The sequence below is a fragment of the Schistocerca serialis genome, chromosome 1 (assembly GCF_023864345.2).
Source record: "Schistocerca serialis cubense isolate TAMUIC-IGC-003099 chromosome 1, iqSchSeri2.2, whole genome shotgun sequence".
Classification (NCBI taxonomy): Eukaryota; Metazoa; Arthropoda; class Insecta; order Orthoptera; family Acrididae; genus Schistocerca; species Schistocerca serialis.
The window spans coordinates 1,122,887,704-1,122,909,359 of NC_064638.1; the positions used below are offsets into that span (position 1 = coordinate 1,122,887,704).

Here is a 21,656-nt window from a genome sequence, read left to right on the forward strand (position 1 = left end):
GATGTAAACACCAGAGACACAAACATTACAAATTATCTTTGTACGACTATATTTGAGAACCAGCCATAAGTTATGTGTGTGTGTGTGTGTGTGTGTGTGTGTGTGTGTGTGTGTGTGAGAGAGAGAGAGAGAGAGAGAGAGAGAGAGAGAGAGAGAGAGAGAGAGAGATGGGAGAGGGAGAAGAGGTAAGAAACAAATTTAATAACTAAAATAACAAACTTCTTGGCAGATTAAATTAATGTGATAAAGCAGGACTAGGACCAGGACATTTAAAAACAGCGCACTCTACTGCTGAGTGTGCACTTGTGTTAACAACTGAACAAAATGTTCAGTATCTAAAATTGTGTGGGAAAAAAGGGTAATAAATTTTAACATACAAAACCATTTCAAATTATGAAAACACTTTGTTATTATACTTTAGCACACTTTTCAGAGCCCTGTAATCGTGACAGATCATATTAATGGAAATGAAAGGATGCAAATGAAGAGAAGATGAAACTGTCTCCAAATAAATCACTGTGCACCAACGTACCAAATAATTCAGACTTATTAAAAAATTTAAACTGTGAGGAAAACTGCCTCAAGCCATCCTCTTTGTATTTCAAGGTCATTGCTCTTACAAAATAAACTGTTAACATCCATTTCACTACAAAAAGGTGGATGTTTGGAGCAGGTGAAAATTTCATAACAGTAACTGAACTCATGTAGGTAACAGAGCTGGAACTACTGACTGTCATGATGTCAGAGGCTATAACCAGGAGCAAAATTATGACTAGCTACTGATACTAGCATTAGCCACTTTACTTTTGTCAAATATTGAGTGATGATAATGGGCTTCAGGTCTCATCACTGGAATGTCATTTCAACAACACGACAAAGTGTATTCACTGTCTGGTGCCCCAAAGCTAAAAATTATTTTTGGCCAGATCGCTTCCTGAGGCCTGAGGAAATCAGCCCTGGGCACACGCTGTGGTTGATGTGTGCACTCTCATGGAGTGCTGCACTGAGGAGAGGTATCGTTGTCAGCCGGTGATGGCTGTCACAAGTCGGTGTTCCAGAACATCCCAAAGGTGTTCTACAGGATTCAGGGATGTTTTTGTCATGTAACCACTCTGCCACAGGCCGTGCATTATGAACAGGGGCTCGATTGTGTTGAAAGATGCAATCACCTTCCCCGAATTGCTCTTCAACAGTGGAAAGCATGAAGGTGCTTAAAACATCAATGTAGGCCTACAATGTGATAGTGCCACACAAAACAACAAGGGGTGGAAGCCCCCTCCATGAAAAACATGACCACACCATAAAACCGCTGCTTCTGATCACCAGGCATTTGCATACCCACACCCTGCCATCGGACTGCCACATTGTGTACCACGATTTGTCACTCCACATGATGTTTTTCCACTGTTCAATCATCCAATGTTTATGCTCCTTACACCAAGTGAGGCGTCATTTGGCATTTACTGGGTTGATGGGTGGCTTATGAGCAGCCGCTCAACCATGAAATCGAAGTTTTCTCACCTCCCGCCTAACTGTCTTAGTATTTGCAGTGGATCCCGATGCAGTTCAGAATTCCTGTGTGATGGTCTGGATAGATTCTGCCTATTACACATAACGACCCTCTTCAACTGCCGGCGGTCTCTGTCAGTCAACAGACAAGGTTGGCCCGTACATGTCCTTTCACGTTTACACTTCACCATCACATTGGAAACAGTCGGCTAGGGATGTTTAGGAGTGCGGAAATCTCGCGTGCAGACATATGACACAAGTGACACCCAATCACCTGACCACATTCGAAATCCATGAGTTCCACGGAGCACCCCATTCTGCTCTCTCATGATGTCTAATGAATACTGAGGTTGCTGATATTGAGTACCTGGCAGTAGGTGGCAGCACAATGCACCCAATATGAAAAACGTATATTTTTGGGGGGTCCGGATACTTTTGATCACATAGTATATGTTCACTGACTGGCTGACACAACTGCCGGTGTTTCAGATTTTCCCCACACTGCACAGAAGAAGTGTCAAATTCAAATTACAATCTTGTCACTAAAATTTACATTCCCTTGCAGCACTAATCCATATCCTAGAGTGTTCAGGTGCCTTCCTCGTATACATTGCACAAGTATTGTTCTATTAATTGCTAATATACAATCAACTTGCTGTTTAAAACTGTATAAAGAAGTAGTATATGGACAGAAGAAAACTAATAGCAAACAAAAATACTTCAGATGACAATAAAGAAGACTAATGTCAAATGACAAAAACATTGGTGAAATACATGTTGATATGAAGCCAGTGAAGAATACAGAAGTGAAGTAGCACTGGGAGCCTTATTACCAATTAAAGAAACACAAACAAGTATCAAATCCAAACTGTGTATTCAGGGTAGCTGGAAAACATTCTTGAAAGAAACAGTATCACTGCAATTGTAACAGCTGCAACATACACGTAGCATAGAACTGATCCGAAGTATCCCATAATAAAGATGCTATCCTGTTGCGTACAGCAATTCTCATTCAGAAAGCACTCTCAGGAAAAATGTGGAACATTATTTTAAAACAAGACTGGTGTATCAAAAACAAAAGTATGGGCAACATCACCATGGACCAATATCACTTAGCAGACCATAGTTAACATTTAACGGTTCACTTGAATGTGAAGCAAACTGATCACTGGAAGTTCCCATCATAAAATCAACTAAATAAATACTATTAATATAGGAGATTATTACCCTTCTCCTCGAATTAAATGTGACTTTCATTGGCACAAATGCTTATCATCAATTATGGCTCTAGGATCTGCCACTAGATCAGGTATTTTGTTAATCCTACAATAAATCCTTGCTTTCACATAGTGAATGTTCATTATTGCTGGCAATCAGAAGCTGTTGCTACTTGTCAGCAGAAAGCAGCAGTTGCCTTGTGGGAATACTGTGGGATACTGAAAACATTATCCAGCAGCAGATCTGAGAGCCATATACTGAATATATCTGCTGAGAATACCTGAAGAGTCACAGGAAACGCTTATGTTTTTGCAACTGACTTATCTGCAGATTAATCAAGATTCTTTCTGGCCAATTAATCGGTGCACTATTCTTTCCTTCTTATACAATTGTTTCTTTTGTTAAGTTATTTACATATGAATGATTATAATGTTACCACACAATTTTTTGCTTTCTTTGGGATAACTGTTTCGTATTCATGTGAAAGTTAAGTTTGATACTTTTACTTGTTATATATGACTACTGCTATCTTTTCATACGAGTGAATGTAACATTTTCTGCAGTGTCTATAGAACACACTTACAGCTACAGAAAACAGTGACATATAGAAGTTTGCCCATAACTGCCAGCAAACTCCAGGTATTTTTAGTACAATGATACACAAAAATTCTCAGCCATACTAATTCACACGGAATTATACAAATTATGTATGGTTAGGCAACAAAGCATTTTTCATTCGCAAGAAAAGTAATTCTAAATGCACTGTAGAGCATTTAATTTTACTGAAGTGTCATCACACAATACATTTGGGAGGAATTTTTGTAAATTTGCACAAAAAATATTTACCATAGCATTCTTCAATAAGCACTGCATAGGGATTGATGCCTCCATGTGTCTTGGCATCTTGGTCCCCTAGCCTGAGTATGTTTTCCAGACCATTCAGTGCCACCTGGACAATCTTGGCATCCATCACTGTCAATAGGTCACACAACGGATGTATGCACCCCTGAAACAAGAATCATTTTAATGGGTCTACCCCTGTTGAAATCATTAGATAAACACAAATTTACAAGGACACAGAGCAGCTGGCCAATACAAGGAGACAGAGAGAGTACTGCCAATACACACATGTAAAAACAGAGGAAACTACACACAACAAAAAAAAGTTTTGCATCACCACAATTCCCAGAATTCCTGGAGATAGATGTTGACTGTGTATATTGTATCACAGACACAAACCCTTTGGCTGTTCAGAGATTTCCACGAAACCCGCCCAAAGATGTAAACAACCAAGCATGAGCAGCGCGTATTAGACGGAGGGGGTCCGACAACTGATCAGTTCCAGTCACTCCACTAGGAAGGAGGTACACTGCTCGTCTTCTCTGTGGTTCAACTATGCCTAGACAGTCAATACCGCGGTTCGATTGCATCCGCATTGTTACTTTGTTCCAGGAAGGGCTCTCAACAAGGGAACTGTCCAGGTGTCTCTGAGAGAACTAAAGTGATGTTTGAACATGGAGGAACTACAGAGACACAGGAACTATCGATGACATGCCTCACTCAGGCCGCTCAAGGGCTGCTACTGCAGTGGATGACGCTACCTACATATTATGGCTCAGAGGTACCCTGACAGCAATGCCACCAGGTTGAATAATGCTGTTCATGCAGCCACAGGACGATGTGTTAGTAATAGGCTGCATGATGCGTAACTTCACTCCCGACGTCCATGGCGAGTTTCATCTTTGCAACCGCGACACCATGCAGCACAGTACAGATGGGCCCAACAACATGCCGAATGGATCGCTCAGGATTGGCATCACGTTCGCTTCACCGATCAGTGTTGCATATGCCTTCAACTGGACAAACGTCGGAGACGTGTTTGGAGGCAACCCATTCAAGCTGAACACCTTAGACACACTGTCCTGCGAGAGCAGCAAGGTGGAGGTTCCCTGCTGTTTTGGGGTGGCATTATGTGGGGCCGACGTACGCTGCTGGTGGTCATGGAACGTGCCGTAACGGCTGTACGATAGGTGAATGCCATCCTCCAACCAATAGTGCAACCAAATCGGCAGCATATTGGCGAGGCATTTGTCTTCATGGACGACAATTCGCACCCCCATTGTGAATGACTACGTTCAGGATAACAACATCGCTCGACAAGAGTGGCCAGCATGTTCTCCAGACATGAACCCTGTTGAACATGCCTGGGATAGATTGAAAAGGGCTGTTTATGGATGACGTGATCCACTGACCACTGACGGATCTACGCCGAATTGCCGTTGAGGAGTGGGACAATCTGGACCAACAGTGCCTTGATGAACTTGTGCATAGTATAACACGACGAATACAGGCATGCATCAATGCAAGAGGATGTGCTACTGGGTATGAGGTACTAGTGTGTACAGAAATCTGGACCACCACCTCTGAAGGTCTCGCTGTATGGTGGTACAACATACAATGTGTGGTTTTCATGATTAATAAAAAGGGCAGAAATGATGTTTATGTTGCTCTCTATTCCAATTTTCTGTACAGGTTCCAGAACTCTAGGAACCAAGGTGATGCAAAACTCTCGAGGAGGATAGGATAGGATTTGGAAGGCTGGGAAAAATAGGCAGCTCGATCAATGCCCATGCTGAGAGACCCGCTCATTGTGAAGGTGAACGGAGACGTGAACAATGTAAGGTTGTTCTTACAAGTTGTCTGAACATCAAAGTGTGCATAAGAGCCTAAGAGACGAAAGTGTTGGTGAGTAACGAGAATAAATGAAACCACATCTGCTTAAATGGGTTGTTGTGCTGCAGGCAGTAGTTGTCTATCAGCACAGTCTTGAAATGATCCATCTGTGGATGATAAGAGTGTTTCCTGAAATAGTAGTTGACAGCACGAGGTCCAAGATTTAATTTAACTGTTAATCAGACATTCAGTTAAATGCAGTGGCATATAGTATTCTGTGAAGTTTAATTACAGAGGAGAAGGCAATGAGCAACAATGAAATGGTTATCATCCATCAGAAACCTCATGTGACACAGTGAAAGTCAATTTCCCGATCTATACTGCATCCTGCTTTAAGATGAGATAAAGAAAATATCTACAAGACAACATACAACTAGAGTATAATTGCTGGGAAGGTATTGGTGAGAGAAGATCAAAGGTAGTACATTAGTAGGTGCTGTGTTAGCTTCAGTACAGAAATGACAGACAGAGAGGAGTAAAGATGTGTTAAGAGGAAGATATGAGAAGGTAAGAATATTATGGTTAAGACACAAGAAGAAATCAAACAAGGAGATCAGGGGGTGGGGGTGGGGGAATCAACAAAAGCAGCAGCTGCTACCTTCACAATTCTCTATTATTCAAATCTCATATAGCACGCAGAAAGAATAAACACCTATATCTTTCCGTACGAGCTCTGATTTCCCTTATTTTATCATGGTGATCGTTCCGCCCTATGTAGGTCGGTGTCAACAAAATATTTTTGCATTCGGAGGAGAAATTTGGTGATTGGAATTTCGTGAGAAGATTCAGTCGCAACAAAAAACGCCTTTCTTTTAATGATTTCCAGCCCAAATCCCGTATCATTTCTGTGACACTCTCTCCCATATTTCGCGATAATACAAAACGCGCTGCCTTTCTTTGAACTTTTGCGATGTGTTCCGTCAGTCCTACCTGGTAAGGATCCCACACCACGCAGCAGTATTCTAAAAGTGGATGGACAAGCTTAGTGTATGCAGTCTCCTTAGTAGGCCTGTTACATTTTCCAAGTGTCCTGCCAATAAAACGCAGCCTTTGGTTAGCCTTCCCCACAACATTTTCTGTGTGTTCTTTCCAATTTAAGTTGCTCGTAATTATAATACCTAGGTATTTAGTGGAATTCACGGCTTTTAGATTAGACTGATTTATTGTGTAACCGAAGTTTAATGAGTTCCTTTTAGTACTCATGTGGATGACCTCACACTTTTCGTTATTTAGGGTCAACTGCCACTTTTCGCACCATTCAGATATTTTTTCTAAATTGTTTTGCATTTTTTTTTGTAATCTTCTGATTACTTTATTAGTCGATAAACAACAGTGTAATCTGCAAACAACCAAAGACGGCTGCTCAGATTGTCTCCCAAATCGTTCATAAAGATAAGGAACAGCAAAGGGCCTATAACACTACCTTGGGGAACGCCTGAAATCACTTCTGATTTACTCGATGACTTTCTGTCAATTATTACGAACTGTGACCTCTTTGACAGGAAATCGCAAATCCAGTCACATAACTGAGACGATATTCCATAAGCACGCAATTTTACTATGATCCGCTTGTGTGGTACAGTGCCAAAAGCCTTCCGGAAATCCAGGAATACGGAATCAATCTGAAATCCCTTGTCAACAGCACTCAGCATTTCATGTGAATGAAGAGCTAGTTGTGTTTCACAGGAACGATGTTTTCTAAGCCCATGTTGACTGTGTGTCAATAGACCGTTTCCTTCGAGGTAATTCATAATGTTCGAACACAATACATGTTCTAAAATCCTGCTGCATATCGATGTTAACGATATGGGCCTGTAATTTAGTGGATTAATCAATGATGGTGGATATAACAAGGGCTCTGCTTAGAATGTCATTAAGCAAAAAGTGTGCAGGTGCTAACTGCAGTACATCAAAAAGGAAAGCAACGTATTTGGCATTTACACACTACTTAGGTGAAACAGCACGGTCTTCTACAGTGACATAAATAAATTACCATACATGCTGCTGAATCAGATGGTAAAAAGTAATAAATTATTGCTTCTATTGCGGCAGTAATGTTGAAGTGATTTCACCATTACCAGCACTGGAACTCAAACCTTGTCTAAGTGATCCTGTCTGGCATAAAGTCAAAGAGCCTCAGCAATAATTACTGTGATGAACAAGCCACAAACAGTATGAAAAAGTCACAGGTAGCAATATAATTTAAACCCATAGTAACATGTCACATTAAATCACTGAAGTACTAAATGAACAACTGATTAGCCTTACCTGATCTACAAGATAACGTATCTGATCTGGAGTACCCCCAGACGTAGCATTAGTGATGGCCCAAGCTGCTTCTTTTCGAGTTTTGAATTCGGCTTTTCCCAGGATATCAATGAGAACAGGAAAAATGTTGGCATCAATGACAGCCTGTAAACATATGGAGAAAGTGTGATGCAGTTAGGACAGTGATCAGACAATGATAAATTCCCACAATTGATCAAAAACAATTACATCAAAATTCCATGACACATGCCTTAAGCTACAGCAAGTAATAATACTGTGCAAGAATCAGAAAAATCAAATACACCTATATGCTTATTTATTTCAAACAATGGAAAATCCATCATGGAATGTAGCAATATTATGAAAAGGAAAGTTGTTACTCACCATATAGCAGAGATGAGTGGCAGATAGGCACAACAAAAAGACTGTCATAAAAAGCTTTTGGCCAGTAACACCTTCGTGAAAAATAGACAGAACACAACACAACACAAACACGCAAATGCAACTCGCACACGCAAATGCAACTCGCACACGCAAATGCAACTCGCACACGCAAATGCAACTCGCACACGCAAATGCAACTCGCACACGCAAATGCAACTCGCACACGCAAATGCAGTCTCAGGAAACTGCAAGCAGCTGGACCAGCGCATGATGGGAGTGGCGATTAGGTGGGGGTAAGGAGGAGGCTGGGGAGGGGAGGGACAGTATGGTATGGGTGGCGGACAGCGACTTGCTGCTGGGAAGCACGCGAGAATGATGTGGAGACGGGTAGGGCCACTAAGTGGAGTCGGGAGGTTAGACGGAGGGCAGGGAAGTGGCGGTGGTGGTGGTGGTGGTGGTGGTGGTGGGGGGGTGTAGTGGAAATTGAGAGATGTAAAAAAAACTGCATGCGGCTGTGGAATGTAGGCTGTGTAGTGGTGGAATGGGAACAGAGACAGGGCTGGATGGGAGAGGACAGGTGCTGCTGCTCGCGGTGTAGCTTCAGTTGCCTGAGACTGCAGTTGTGTGCGAGAGTTGCGTTTGAGTGTGTGTGTATGTATGTATGTGTCTGTAGTCTACTTTTGACGAAGACCTTACTGGCCAAAAGATTTAATTGTGACAGTCTTTGCACTGTATTTATTTATTTCATTTTTAATCCATTAGAAAAAAGTGTCAATGGTGCAAGGTCATATGAGATTATACAACATATGCAGAACTTAATTAAAAAAAAAATAGATTAATACAAATCAAGATGGGTGGATTAGTTAAACAAGCCCCTACACTCATTATGCAAATGGTTTGTCATGTTTTTAAAGTGACTTAAGTATGTTACAATTAGCATAACACAATGACATAGACTTAATGTATGTACATACGTGTACACGTGGCAATTTTGTAAATTAGAGCAACTACTATATACACAAATTAAGTTGACACTCTGCTCAGTGGCTGATGGGAGCGACCATAAGTAATATATGCATTTAGGGTTGCTCCCATCAGCCAGCATGCTGAGTGTCAATTTAGTTTGTGTGTATATTAACACATGGAAAGCTCCACCAAATATACTGAGATAGGGGACAAAGGGCACTGTGAAGCTAGCTAAGGAATAGCAGTTTAAACATGCCTATAAGTAGTATCTTCTGCTGTATTGAACAATTCACTTGGTTTTTGCCTCTGCCTACTGTCTTTAAGGTAATCATGTCACACAAGATGTGTTAATAAATACTGACAGATCTTCAAAAGATCAACAGATCATTTAAATGTGAATATTCACAGTCATCTCAGTGCTGAAGTTGGACTGGAAGATGAAGCCCTATTCCATAATCTTCAAGTCACCCACATCTCTATTTCTGATGGGAACATCTGAAGAAACTTATTCATAAGAACATGGTGGGCGCAACTACAAAATGGTAACAAACTTGAGGGTATCCAAAACACACAGCTCAATATGAGCTTTAGCTTTTCTCCAAATGTTGTGTGTCTAGAGTGGACATTATCTAAAGCAACTATTGAGTTACAAAATAATATGTTGTTACACCTGAGTTACAAGATTAAATAATAAATTAAAGTGCACTGTAACATAAATATGTATATGAAAAGCACATATTTTTATTCAACCACACACGTCAGCAATTTACTTTTATGAAGAATTACTGTTATCCCTAAAGTGTAATTGTTCAGCTCCGATGTTGACAACTGTAAGTAGGATGTAGTGCAGAGCACGCTTTCTGAGGGAAGCAGAGACTCAACTTGTATGAATGAAATTCTGCTTATGTCTCATAGCACTGGAGCTACACAGTCATTGTCCCCTGTACGAAAGTAGAAGTGGCACATGGAAGTACAGTTTCAATTACGATACTAACTTATTGCTGCAATTATGTATCAGTTCTCAAAAGCGGCTTTCAGCAAAACTTAATTATTTTTCTTGCTACACTGTACATTTTAACCAATCTTCACTCAGGGGAGAGAGAGCTCCTGCAATGGCAGCAGAACAGCTGTATCACAAATGATGAAATGAAAAGACCCTACAGAACTACAGAATGTTCACTACATATTTTAATGACTGCTTTAAGGCTAAAAACAATACCGTTAGTGTTAGATATGTAATACTGGTAGCAGCTGGACACTAAACATCAACAATACAAAGTCTTCAGACTGTTACACAATCACAACTAGAGAGACCAGTACGAAGAAAATGTTCGACTAGTAGTACGTGCCTTGGATGATGGTGGAATGCCAAATGATTTATATTTTCAAAATGTTTTCCAATGATCACATATTGGATGCATGTTTAGTGATTTTTAGCATAACTTACTGAAACTTTCCACTATGGATATATTCCATTAAGGAAATGGCAGCAAGAGACGAAAGGACACCAGGTCCACTCAAGTGTGTACACCTGGCGCCGCATCAAACATGTTGAAGAGGCTATTCCAAGAGCCAATGAGGGAATAAGGTGCAATGAACTGCAGATTGTGGCGCACTTTGGAACAAATGATGCCTGTCATCTGGGCTCCAACATCATTCTTGGGCCATTCCAGTGAGAAAGTTGAGAAGACCAGCCTTGTGCATGGAGTTTCAACAAAGCTAACAATTTGTAGCATTGTCCCCAGAACTGATTGTGGCCATTTGATTCTCAGTCAAGTAGGAGGACTGAGTTAGAGACTTCGAAGGTTCTGTGACAAGCTAGGCTGCGACGTCCTGGATTTGTGCCAAAGGGATGAGAACTGTAGGGTCCCCCTAAATAGATGCGCACTACACATCAGAGGCTGCTACTCAGGTAGATGACTGTGTGTGTGGTGCACAAAAAGTTTTTTTTAGATTAGGCAACTCTCCATCCAATCCAGATAACAATAGCTGTAGGAAACAAAGAAGTATCTGTGCAAGATCAAAAGAAATGCCTGCCACAAGTGAGAGTATTAAAATCCTGCCAAAGCATTTGCAACAAAGAGTCTCAAAGTTTGCACTGCTCATGAAAAGCAATTAAACTTACATAATACTAGATACAGAATGCTGTTTGAAACCTGAAATTGATAGCTGTGAGATTTTGGAGGAAAATATAAGTGTACATTGAAAGGATAGACAAATGGGAAATGGAAGTGGTCTATTTGTCGCAGTAGACAAGAAACTCAAATCCACCAAGATAGAAATTGAAGTTGCATTTGAGATTGTCTGGGCACAACTCTGTAACAGGAGTGGACATAAAATGATAATTGGTCCTTCTATTGGCCAGAAAACTCATCTCCTGATGTAATTGAAAACTTAAGAGGAAACCACAGTTTACTTAACTTTAAACTTTCAGCACAGGTCAGGAGCATGTATAGGAACTCTAGCTCAAGTTTAGAAGAATAGTTGACCACACAATGGATAGATATATACCGAGTAGAACAGTTCATAATGGGAGGGATTCTCCTTGGCATACAGTCACAGTAAAGAAACTTCTAAAGAAACAGAGATTACTGCGAAATAGGTTTAAAACAAAGCGTAGGGCTATAGATAGATGCTGAATCAAATGCCTTTGGTTGTCAAGAGAGCAATGCACCTTCAATGACTACCATATCAGAATACTGTCAAATGACATTTCAGAAAGCCCAAAGAAATTCTGATCGTATTTAAAATCTGCTGGAGGCACCAAAGTTAGTGTCCAGTATCTAGCGAATGGACGAACTGAAATTGAGCATAGCAAATCAAAAGCTGAAATGCTTAACTCCATTTTCAAATGTTCCTTTACAAAGCAAAAGTCATGACAACTGCCCCAATTTAATCCACATATCACTGAAAAGATGAATGAAATAAATATTAGTGTCAGTGGTGTTGAGAAATGGCTGAAATTGTTAAAACTGAACAAAGCACTAGGTCCCAATGAAATTCCTGTCAGATTCTATGCCGTATTTCTGGCTGAGTAAGCCTCTCTTGTAACTATAATCCACTGTGGATCCTTTGAACAAAAACTGTGCCCAGTTCTTGGAAAAAAGCACAGGTCACACCCGGCTACAAGAACAGTAGTAGAAGTTATCCACAAAACTAACATCCAATATTCTTGACATCGATTTGTTGGACAATCTTAGAACATATTATGAGCTCAAACACACTGAGATTAGGCAACTCCACCAAATGACCACCTCAGTGCCAACCAGCATGGATTTCGAAAACATCAATCATGTGAAACCCAACTCTCACTTTTCTCACATGACATGCTGAAAGCTTTGGATCAAGGCAACCTGGCAGATGCAGTGTTTCTTGGTTTCTGAAAAGCATTTGGCTAAGTACTGCACCTACACTTATTGTCGAAAGTATGATCATACGGTCTATCAAGTGAAATTTGTGAGTGGACTGAGGACTTTTTGGTAGGCGCAACACAGCATTTTATCTTGGATGTAGAACTGTCAGTTAAAAGTAATTTCAGGTTTGCCTCAGGGAAGTGTGTTGGGACACTTGCTGTTCATGTTGTATATTAACGACCTTGCAAACAATATTAACAGTAAAGTCAGGCCTTTTAAAGATGATGCAGCTATCTACAATAAAGTACTATTTGAGAGAAACTGTATAAATATTAAGTCAGATTTTGATACAATTGTGATGTGATACAGAGCTGGCAAATTGCTCCAAATGTCCAGAAAACTAAAACTGTGCACTTAAAAAAACAACACATAGTATACTATGATTATAATATCAATGAGTCACTGTTGGAATTGTCCAACTCATACAAATACCTGTGTAACACTTGTAGCGATATGAAATGGAATGATCACCCAGGTTCAGTTGTGGGTAAAGCAAGTGTAGACTTCAGTTTATGAGCAGAATACTGGTGAAGTGAAATCAGTCTACAAAAAGAGACTGTTTACAAATCAGTCATGTGATCCATCCTAGAATACTGTTAAAGTACGTGGGGCCCACACCGTATAGGACTAACAGGGAATATTGAATGTATACAGAGAAGGGCAGCACGAATGGTCACAGGTTTGTTTAATCCGTGGGAGAGCGTCACATTGGAGGAACTCAACTGACAAGATCTTGAAGACTGACATACTATCCCAAGAAAGTCTACTAACAAGGTTTTACAAACAAGCTTTGAATAATGAATCTACAAATAAACTACAACCCCTTATGTATTGCTCACACAGTGATAGTGAGGATAAGATTAGAATAATTACTGCACGCACAGTGGCATTCAAACAACCATTCTTCATATGCTCCATATGCAAATGGAACTGGAAGAAACTCTAATAACTGGTACAATGGGACGTACCCTCTGCCTTGATATTAATGTCACTTGAGCACTTGGAACAAAATATTAACACTCCAGCTTTCTGTAATCCTATAGTTCAAGGAAATTCTGCAACATATGCTTATTACTTATTAAAATCACCATTTAAACCAAATCATTCAGAATTTCACAACACTTTCACATGTAGCACACAAAGCAACACTTCCACAACCCAAATAGTACACTTGCTGTTAGACTTTAAAGGTACAAAATATTTTTTTATTAGTCGTGTTCCGTAGTTTTAATAAACTGTAGAAATGACATCATGTAGCACCTTAAACTGATATTTTATTTAATCTTTGTTGTGCAACCAGTTTCAGTCAAAGTCCTTCATCCAGCACCTGTTGTACACATGATCATGGAGACATGAAACTTTCAGGTGAAAAGGTTGTATGAAAATTTTAGTAAAAATAAAGGCAGTACTTACATATATTTGTTAACAGCAAGAGTTACACATAAACACTAAAAATACTAAACTATTTGTAAATATTATATTTTGACTTTTTTATGTATTTATGTATTCTAAATGTTGACTAAAATATTTAAGTCTTGCTTGTATTTTTACTACAATTTCCAAACATCCTCATCACCTGAAATATTCCTGTATCCATGAAGTGTGTACAACAGGTACTACACAATGCTCTTTTACAGAAACCAGTCACACAATAAAGATTAATTGAAACAGTGGCTTAAGATGTTACATTATGTCATTTCTGCATTTGAGGTAACACTTACAACTGTTAAGAGATACAACTGAAATCCCATTTGTCTATAGGATACAAAACTAACAAACATGGATATTTAAGAGCCATAGAATAAGGCTGCTTATTCACAGATTTTTAAATCTGTACATAATACGGAAAATTTGGGAAGTACATTGGGGCTGCCACTGACTCTAGAGCAGTGAAGTTCATTATAATTTTAACATTGCCAACAAATATTTTTACCAATAATATAATAAACAAGATGCAATTCCAGCATAGATGCTCACACACTGTCCCCAACCTCAAACCATTCTATATGGCATTCCTCATTTTATTTTCTACTGCTTTACAAAATCACTTTGCATATCCCAGACAAATTAAGTAAGAATAATGTTTATCTTAATATGCTCACTGAAGCAACAGTGATTTCTTCACATAGATAACAGAAACTATCCTTAAATAAAGTACTCCACGTCTGCAAAATGGCAAAAAAAGTAGAATAGTTTCATAGATACTATTCACACGAAACTTACATTTACAGCCACTCTCTGTATCACATCTTTTTATTGTGACATAAAATGTCACTTCAGTAGCACACAGAGATGAAATACTTTAGGAAAATTTCAGAACACAGTGGAACGGTCATGTTAGTAGTATTTAGTAAATTATGAAAGGGGTTATTTTCCTTTGAATGTAAGCATCTAATTTACTAATTTATTCAGTGCGTCATGAAGTAACATGCACAAAATTGAAAAGAAAAATTGCCTTACAGACTTCACTTATATAAGCTGTATTTGACAAAAATTTGAATCAGTAACCTGTATTTGTTGCCGATTTCCTGCAGTTATGTTGGAAATGGTCCAGCATGCCTCTTTCCTGATAGATTCCTTTTGTGATGCAAGCAGATGCAGAAGGCAAGGGAGGGCCGAGCAGTTAAGGATCACCTGCGTCTGAACATCGTCACCCGTGACAATGTTGCCCACGGCACGCAGTGCGGCAGACACAACATTGTGCTGATTGTGCCTGCAAGTTTTCCACAGAAGTAAGTGCATTACACATATAGTAACATATGTTCAACATCTCAATGGATAAACACAGTTTTACCTTTATATTAAAAATGAAACTAGTTTCAAATTGCTAGTCCAGAGCAATTTATTAACTATTATTTGTTTTTGTCTCAAAAGGAAAAGAGTAAATGCAAAATCTTACTGAAGAGCCAACATAGACGAACAATAATTTAATGCTTAACCATACAACAGATTTAATTTTCCTTTTTCTTGAAGCTTCCAGACAGACTACAGCTTTGTGCCATACAAAGACTTGAACATACAAATTTGCCCTTTGTGGTTGTTCTTAATGATTGAGCTACCCTTTCATGCTCCATGGTCCAGATCAAAGTCTGAATCTACGAGTAATCCCCCAACTTTGCAAGCTTTTTTCCCATTTTCCTCAAATTTTGAAAATGAAACATTTGCTCACAAAACCTCATAGATATATACACCGCAGGTTTCCAGTTTCAATTGTGACCATGTTATCCTACAGAGCAACAAGCTTTACCCACAGGTCAACCAGAATTTTAATGTAAAATAACGTAGATTCTCCTCATGCTGCACCCCTGAGTAAAGATCAAGAAAGTTTGACTAATGTCAAGCTACGCAGTCTCTACGACTTGTCTCTTACCTGAACAAGCTGCTGCACCCTGAATCCCAATGTGAATGATTGCCACAGAATTTAAAACTTCCCTTTTCACTGTTGCATCACTTCTCCCACTTTTATAAACCTCTTCAAAAAATTTGTTTCAATAATAGCCAGAAAGTACATTAGAAAACTAGAGATAAGAAAATTTGTACACATCCCAGCTGTTCTAGAATACTGGTGCAATGGTATTCATCCCAGTAAATCAGAAAAAAAATTTGCAGTGAGCTCAAAAAGGATATCAGTCTGTTGTGACCGACTAAATGAGGATGCTTCTATCTTTGGTGATGCAAACGTTGCAAATATCACATTACGTGCACTCCAGAAACAGCACTAAACCAAGTTTGCTCTTAATTATCTGAATTAGCTTCACTGTAGACTGATACATCTTTTTAGTATGTGCCAGAAGCAACAAGAAATCATTTGTACAAGAAAGATGAGGAAAGAGCTTGTAATAACTTCCAAGTACTTGCCCTACTTAATACAACTTACAAACAGTGTGCCAGAATTATCAACAGCAGATTCGAGTCAATAGCTGGATATTTGCTTGCAGAAGAACCAATTGTTTTTAGACAATGGTGACAACAACTACTGACACTATTTTTACTTTATAAATCGTGGAAAGACTTCTGTTTAATCAAGAAACAAACTTACTATTTGTTTTCGTATGTCCATCCTTCTGATTGAAGGTTTGAGAGACTTTGGCTGTTCACTTACGTAAAACGGAACACCTACAGCCGTTCACTTATGCAATAAAACAGAACACCTACAGCTGTCCTTTCTATGTTATTTATTATACGGCTATCAGTTTCAGTGATTCAATACACCATCTTCAGGCCTTAACTGATGCTGAGGGGTTAACTCCAATCATATACATGATTCTATCAGTGGCCAACGCCTACGAACTGGTTTCCATAGACTGTTACAATGATGATGTGTCTCCAACCATCAATTACCAACTGTTGGAATATTATGAAGTACTGTACAGAGCATATTCTTTATTTCTTTTATCACCAATTCAGAACATGCACAAGAACTCATTATGTGTGTCCAATACAGGTGTAAAAGTGATAGATCCAGGCCCATCAAAAAATGGCTGTAATTTATATCCAAACCTATTAATCATCTAGGGGCAGTGTGGGGATCATTCTTTTTCTGGAATTTGCTCACTTAGCTCTTCAAACCATGAGAGCCCCTGAAGTGAAACATAATGTGGTTCAACTTGGTGAAGCTGTTTAAACCAAATGCTGTCCTAAGCATGTCAACAAAGTGTTTTCTACTGGAATGGGGGTTCATTGAATCGGGTCTGACTGAAATTACTAATTAAACTATACTCTTGGCTAAGAAATCTGTGCTGCATTCTAACTTCAGCAATACTCTTACCGCTACTAAGTTAGTGGCCATTCATTCTGGTTGACTACTGGTCGGTTGTCATATCAATGTAAAACACTGCAGTGGCTGCAGCAGAGCTGGTATATAACATGGCTGCTTTCACAGGTAGCCCAGCCTTTGATGGGGTAGGATAAGCCTGTGATGGGATTGGAGTAGGTGGTGCTGGTTGGGAGGCTAGGCATGCCAGGTTTTGTAACTGGGTCTTCCACAAGGGTATGATCCCTGTGGCAGGGGATTCAGGGTGGGAGTGGCACAGGGATGGACTAGGATGGTGGGTGGCAGAACACCACTTTGGGAAGAGGTGGAAGTATCTTGGGTAGGATGTCCCTCATTTCAGGGCAAGGTGAAGGACACGGTTCAGTCGTTCCAGTCCCAAGTGATATTGGTATTCTTGGGATGGATGTGAGGATCAGGTGTGTGTGGGGATATGGCACAGGAGATCTGTCTGTGCATTAGGTCTGGGAGGGGGGTATTGCCTGTCTACGAAGGCTGTTGTAAGGCCTTCTGTATACTGGGCGAGGGAGTTCTCATCACTGCAGATGCATTTGCCACAGGTGGCCAGGCTGTATGGGAGGAATATTTTGGTGTGGAAGGTTGTGGTAGCTGTCAAAGTGCAAGTCAGGGAGTTGCTTGTAAAGAAAAGTTATAAAATGTAGGTTTTGGGTAAATTTCAGTATCTCAAATTATTTCTGGTGTAGACCTGAAACTCGTATAGCAATAAACTACTGTCAATCTGAAAGGCTACATAATGACTTTATTAATCCACAGTTTGTTGTGTCATTTATACAGTCTGGGAAGTTAAACACGCATGAGTAGGCCTGGAGCGTTCAAGGACTGGGATGAGAGCTGGTAACTTCTCGGCATGGGAACGCATTCTGTAGGGCACCGGGCTACTGTGATAGCAAGAAGAATCTTACAGATTCCTAATCATCAATGCATGTCACTACATCACAATATGTATTAAAAATGAAGTTTTAAAGTAAACAGGGGGTACGGCAGAAAAACAATGCTTTATGCCAATAATCTTGCACTGATTTCTAAGGTAAATGATATGCACACAGCTGTTCACAAATGGCATAAATTGTGTTACAAATATTACCTCAAAACTTAAGTGCAGACAACTAACAGCACGGCTTTTACAAGCAAAAACCAACTCAGACTAAAATTGTTATTAACAATAAAATAATGGAATAAGACAAACTCTTCAAATTTCTGTGCTATTATATTAACATACAAAACCATGCAAAATAATGTAAATACGTTTAGAAATATTTATAGACAGCAGATAGCTGAAAAATAAAACTCTTGAATACACAGATTAAAGTTTTACGAGATGGTTGCACTAGGAAAACTATTAAATGGAAAAGAATAGTGGGTAGTAAACAAGAAGTAGGAAATGCATATCCAGTGTTCGAGATAAGGTTTCCAAGTATTGTCAAGAGATGTGAAAGGACAGATAGAATCAGAATGGTTGACGCATGATAAAGAAAAGAAGGTTAACTGAACATTAGAAAGGAATGGATCCTGAAAGATTAACTACAAAAATAAGGAAAGACAAACCAAAAAGAAATCAAGATTCTGGAAGCTTGGAACTGTAATAGGCAATAAATGGCTTAACATGGAAAGTGAAGAAAAAGAAGAAGAATAATGTGGCTTAGCACCTCTAAATTGCACCTATTTAGATGGGACATTACAGCAGTGATCAGACGTGTAGTACGAGTCATGCGCAGGACAGGTGACATCAGATTGCACGAGTGTATGCTGTTTCTACGCGATCTGATAGAGGTCACTAGCTGACGGACACTGTTTGCGCAGAGGTCAAAATACTGTCAGTTTTATTTCAGGTTCTGTTTGTTTAATTTTCTAATAGTTTATTAATTACAACTATAATTGTGTTTAGTTGTGAGAGTGAATGAAGGTTTGAATGCAAAATACTACACAGTGAAGTAATTGCTCACATAAAGAATGTTCGAGAATGACGCGTGTTACTCATTTGTACCGGGAAATTTGTTATAAACTATTTAGTCAGTTTATAGTACTGGATAAATGAGATTATGGTTTCAGAAAAGTAGTTTTATTAAAAGGGAATTAATTTTATATTTGTGGGTTTTCAAAATTTATTTATGTTAATTTACTGCTCTGGTTCTGTTTAAATGCGTGATATTGAGCAGGCTTGATGCTGCTTTCTGATTGGCTGTGATGTTTCTCTGCCAATAAAAAATTAGCATATTTGTGCATTTTTTTGGAGTAGAGAGATAAATAGAGTCGGGGCTTGGATCTCATAGGGATCAGACCAATTGATATGTGCTCCACTGAAAATAATTAATATTGAGATATTTTGGTACCAGAATGTTGGAAAGTGTCGTAAAGTGTGGAAGAGACTTTGATTTAATGCACAGGGTGAAATTCTGAATTTTTGGTGATATTTAAAATACATAAATTCCAAATGGCATGTTGCTTACTTGCAAACGTGAACATTGTGTTATGAGAGATTGTTTATAACAACATTTGAGCGAGCTATTCTAACAGAAACAATTTGGGAAGTGTCATTCATAATTGCCACAAACTGGCTACACTGGCTACAGTTATGAATTATGTTTGCATGTGGACTTGTGAAAAAGCAAGGTGGGATAATTTTACTTCCCCTTTTGTTTTGCATCTGTCTCCTTAAAATTCATTTTTTCACTTTTAACTCATAACCATTAATGCACGTGAATATAATCTGCCTTTCCATACAAGTTTTAAAGAATACTACACCAGGTCTAATTTTGTGCTTAGTTTAGTGTGTGTAATTGATTTTCTAATTTACTTCAACTATTCCTAGTTAGTATCTTTTGTTATAGGGTGAAATCAGTAATTCTTTTGCAAGTTAAATTCTATTGTTGACTTATAAACAAATATAAATTCTGTAATAATTGTAAACACTTGGAAGACAAAATGCTAGTAATCTTACAGTGTATATTTAGCTCTATTTAAAAACATGTTAGCTAAGCCAGCCCTTCATTAATTCCAAAGGAATTAACAGCTTTGTTAAAAGTATTGTTTGCATGACTATATTTGCTAAGTTCACAATTTAAACAAATAATTCGGCCTAACTCTTGTAGTAAACGAAACTGTTAAAAAGACAGAAAATTTTTTCGATGTAGTCAGTTAATTTAATGAGTTAAGTTTTAATTGTAATTTCTGTAAATTTAACTTCAAACAACATGTAGTTTCGACCCCTATTATTGTGAGGATATATAAGGGCCCGATTTTTGGTGACGAGACAAGTCAGTCCATGGCCGAGTTTCAGACAAAAAACCTGTGTTGGTTAGAACAACAACAATGCTTCAACTTACCTGTGAAATAAGTGTTACACAATTAGGCTGCGTGTTGAAACAATGACAGTGTGTGTTCCATACGCGCCTGATTATTCCAAAAGAACTGTGAATTATATGGTTATGTTTTTACTACTCACAGATATTCAACAGTAAACTATTGTAGCAGTATGTGGATGTTCACCTGAAAACTATTAATGAGGCTTATCAAGAATTAAATAATAGTGCACCGGCCATATTAAATGTGTATATGGGGGGGGGGGGGTTGTGAAAAGTGAAAGTAAACAATTGTGGAACACAAATGTGCACTTGTCACCTACATCATTTACAGCACACAGTACTGCACTTTCACCCCATATTTTTCAGCCAGTATGTTGACACAGAGAACAAAAAACAAAGAAATAAAGAAGGTGAACCATCACATGTGGTGCCCTGACATGAGGAATATTGTACGCAGCCGCAATAAACAAGGACTCACGAATTTTGAGCAGTGAACATAACAGCGGTTCACAGTGCAGTGGTGCAACAGCCAATCAATGCATGGGTTTCATTGTCACAGTATGACAGCTGCCAATCAGTGAGCGGGGTCTATGGAAGCAGCCGTTCAGTACAGGAGCAGCCGATCAGCACACAGGTGAACACAGCTGAGCAGAGATAAACAAGATGCATTGCTGAGAGAATTACTATTTGCTGCAGCCGTGCAGATCCAGATGACAACAGGAACAGCAGCAGCAGCAGCAGGGCAGCAGAAGAAGAGTGAATGAGAATAAGGTAATTTCATAGCAAAGGCTGTTTCATATTAAGTTTTACATAATGAGTGGCCTTAACGAACAAGACAGTGTGACTGAGGACAAAGCTGTAGAGGTTAAGTTATTAAATGAACAGAAGGACGTAAGTGCGACGGGTTCTGAAGATGAATGTAACCTTGAAGGATGGAGACGAAAGTGCTATTGTAAAGAGCAAAATGGACGAAAACAGTACTAAAGTGGATGAGGTCATTAAAGTTAAAAAGTTAAGGAGGAGGAACCTAGTAGTGAAAGTAGGCAAGGGCAAAAGTTCATGGCGGACGGA

The 21,656-nt window shown here is 39.1% G+C and overlaps 1 protein-coding gene across 3 annotated transcripts in view; it reads right to left on the bottom strand.

Annotated features, from left to right (window-relative positions):
* LOC126416780 (importin subunit alpha-7) overlaps positions 1-21,656 on the bottom strand; it is a 58,010-nt gene that overhangs the window by 3,038 nt on the left and 33,316 nt on the right. For all 3 annotated transcript variants that reach the window (XM_050084642.1, XM_050084658.1, XM_050084650.1), the window contains exons 6-8: positions 15,000-15,204; positions 7,729-7,872; positions 3,574-3,733 (exon numbers count right to left, since the gene is read on the bottom strand). In XM_050084642.1, the coding sequence (XP_049940599.1) occupies positions 3,574-3,733; positions 7,729-7,872; positions 15,000-15,204 (509 nt within the window). The remainder of the gene's footprint in view (positions 1-3,573; positions 3,734-7,728; positions 7,873-14,999; positions 15,205-21,656) is intronic.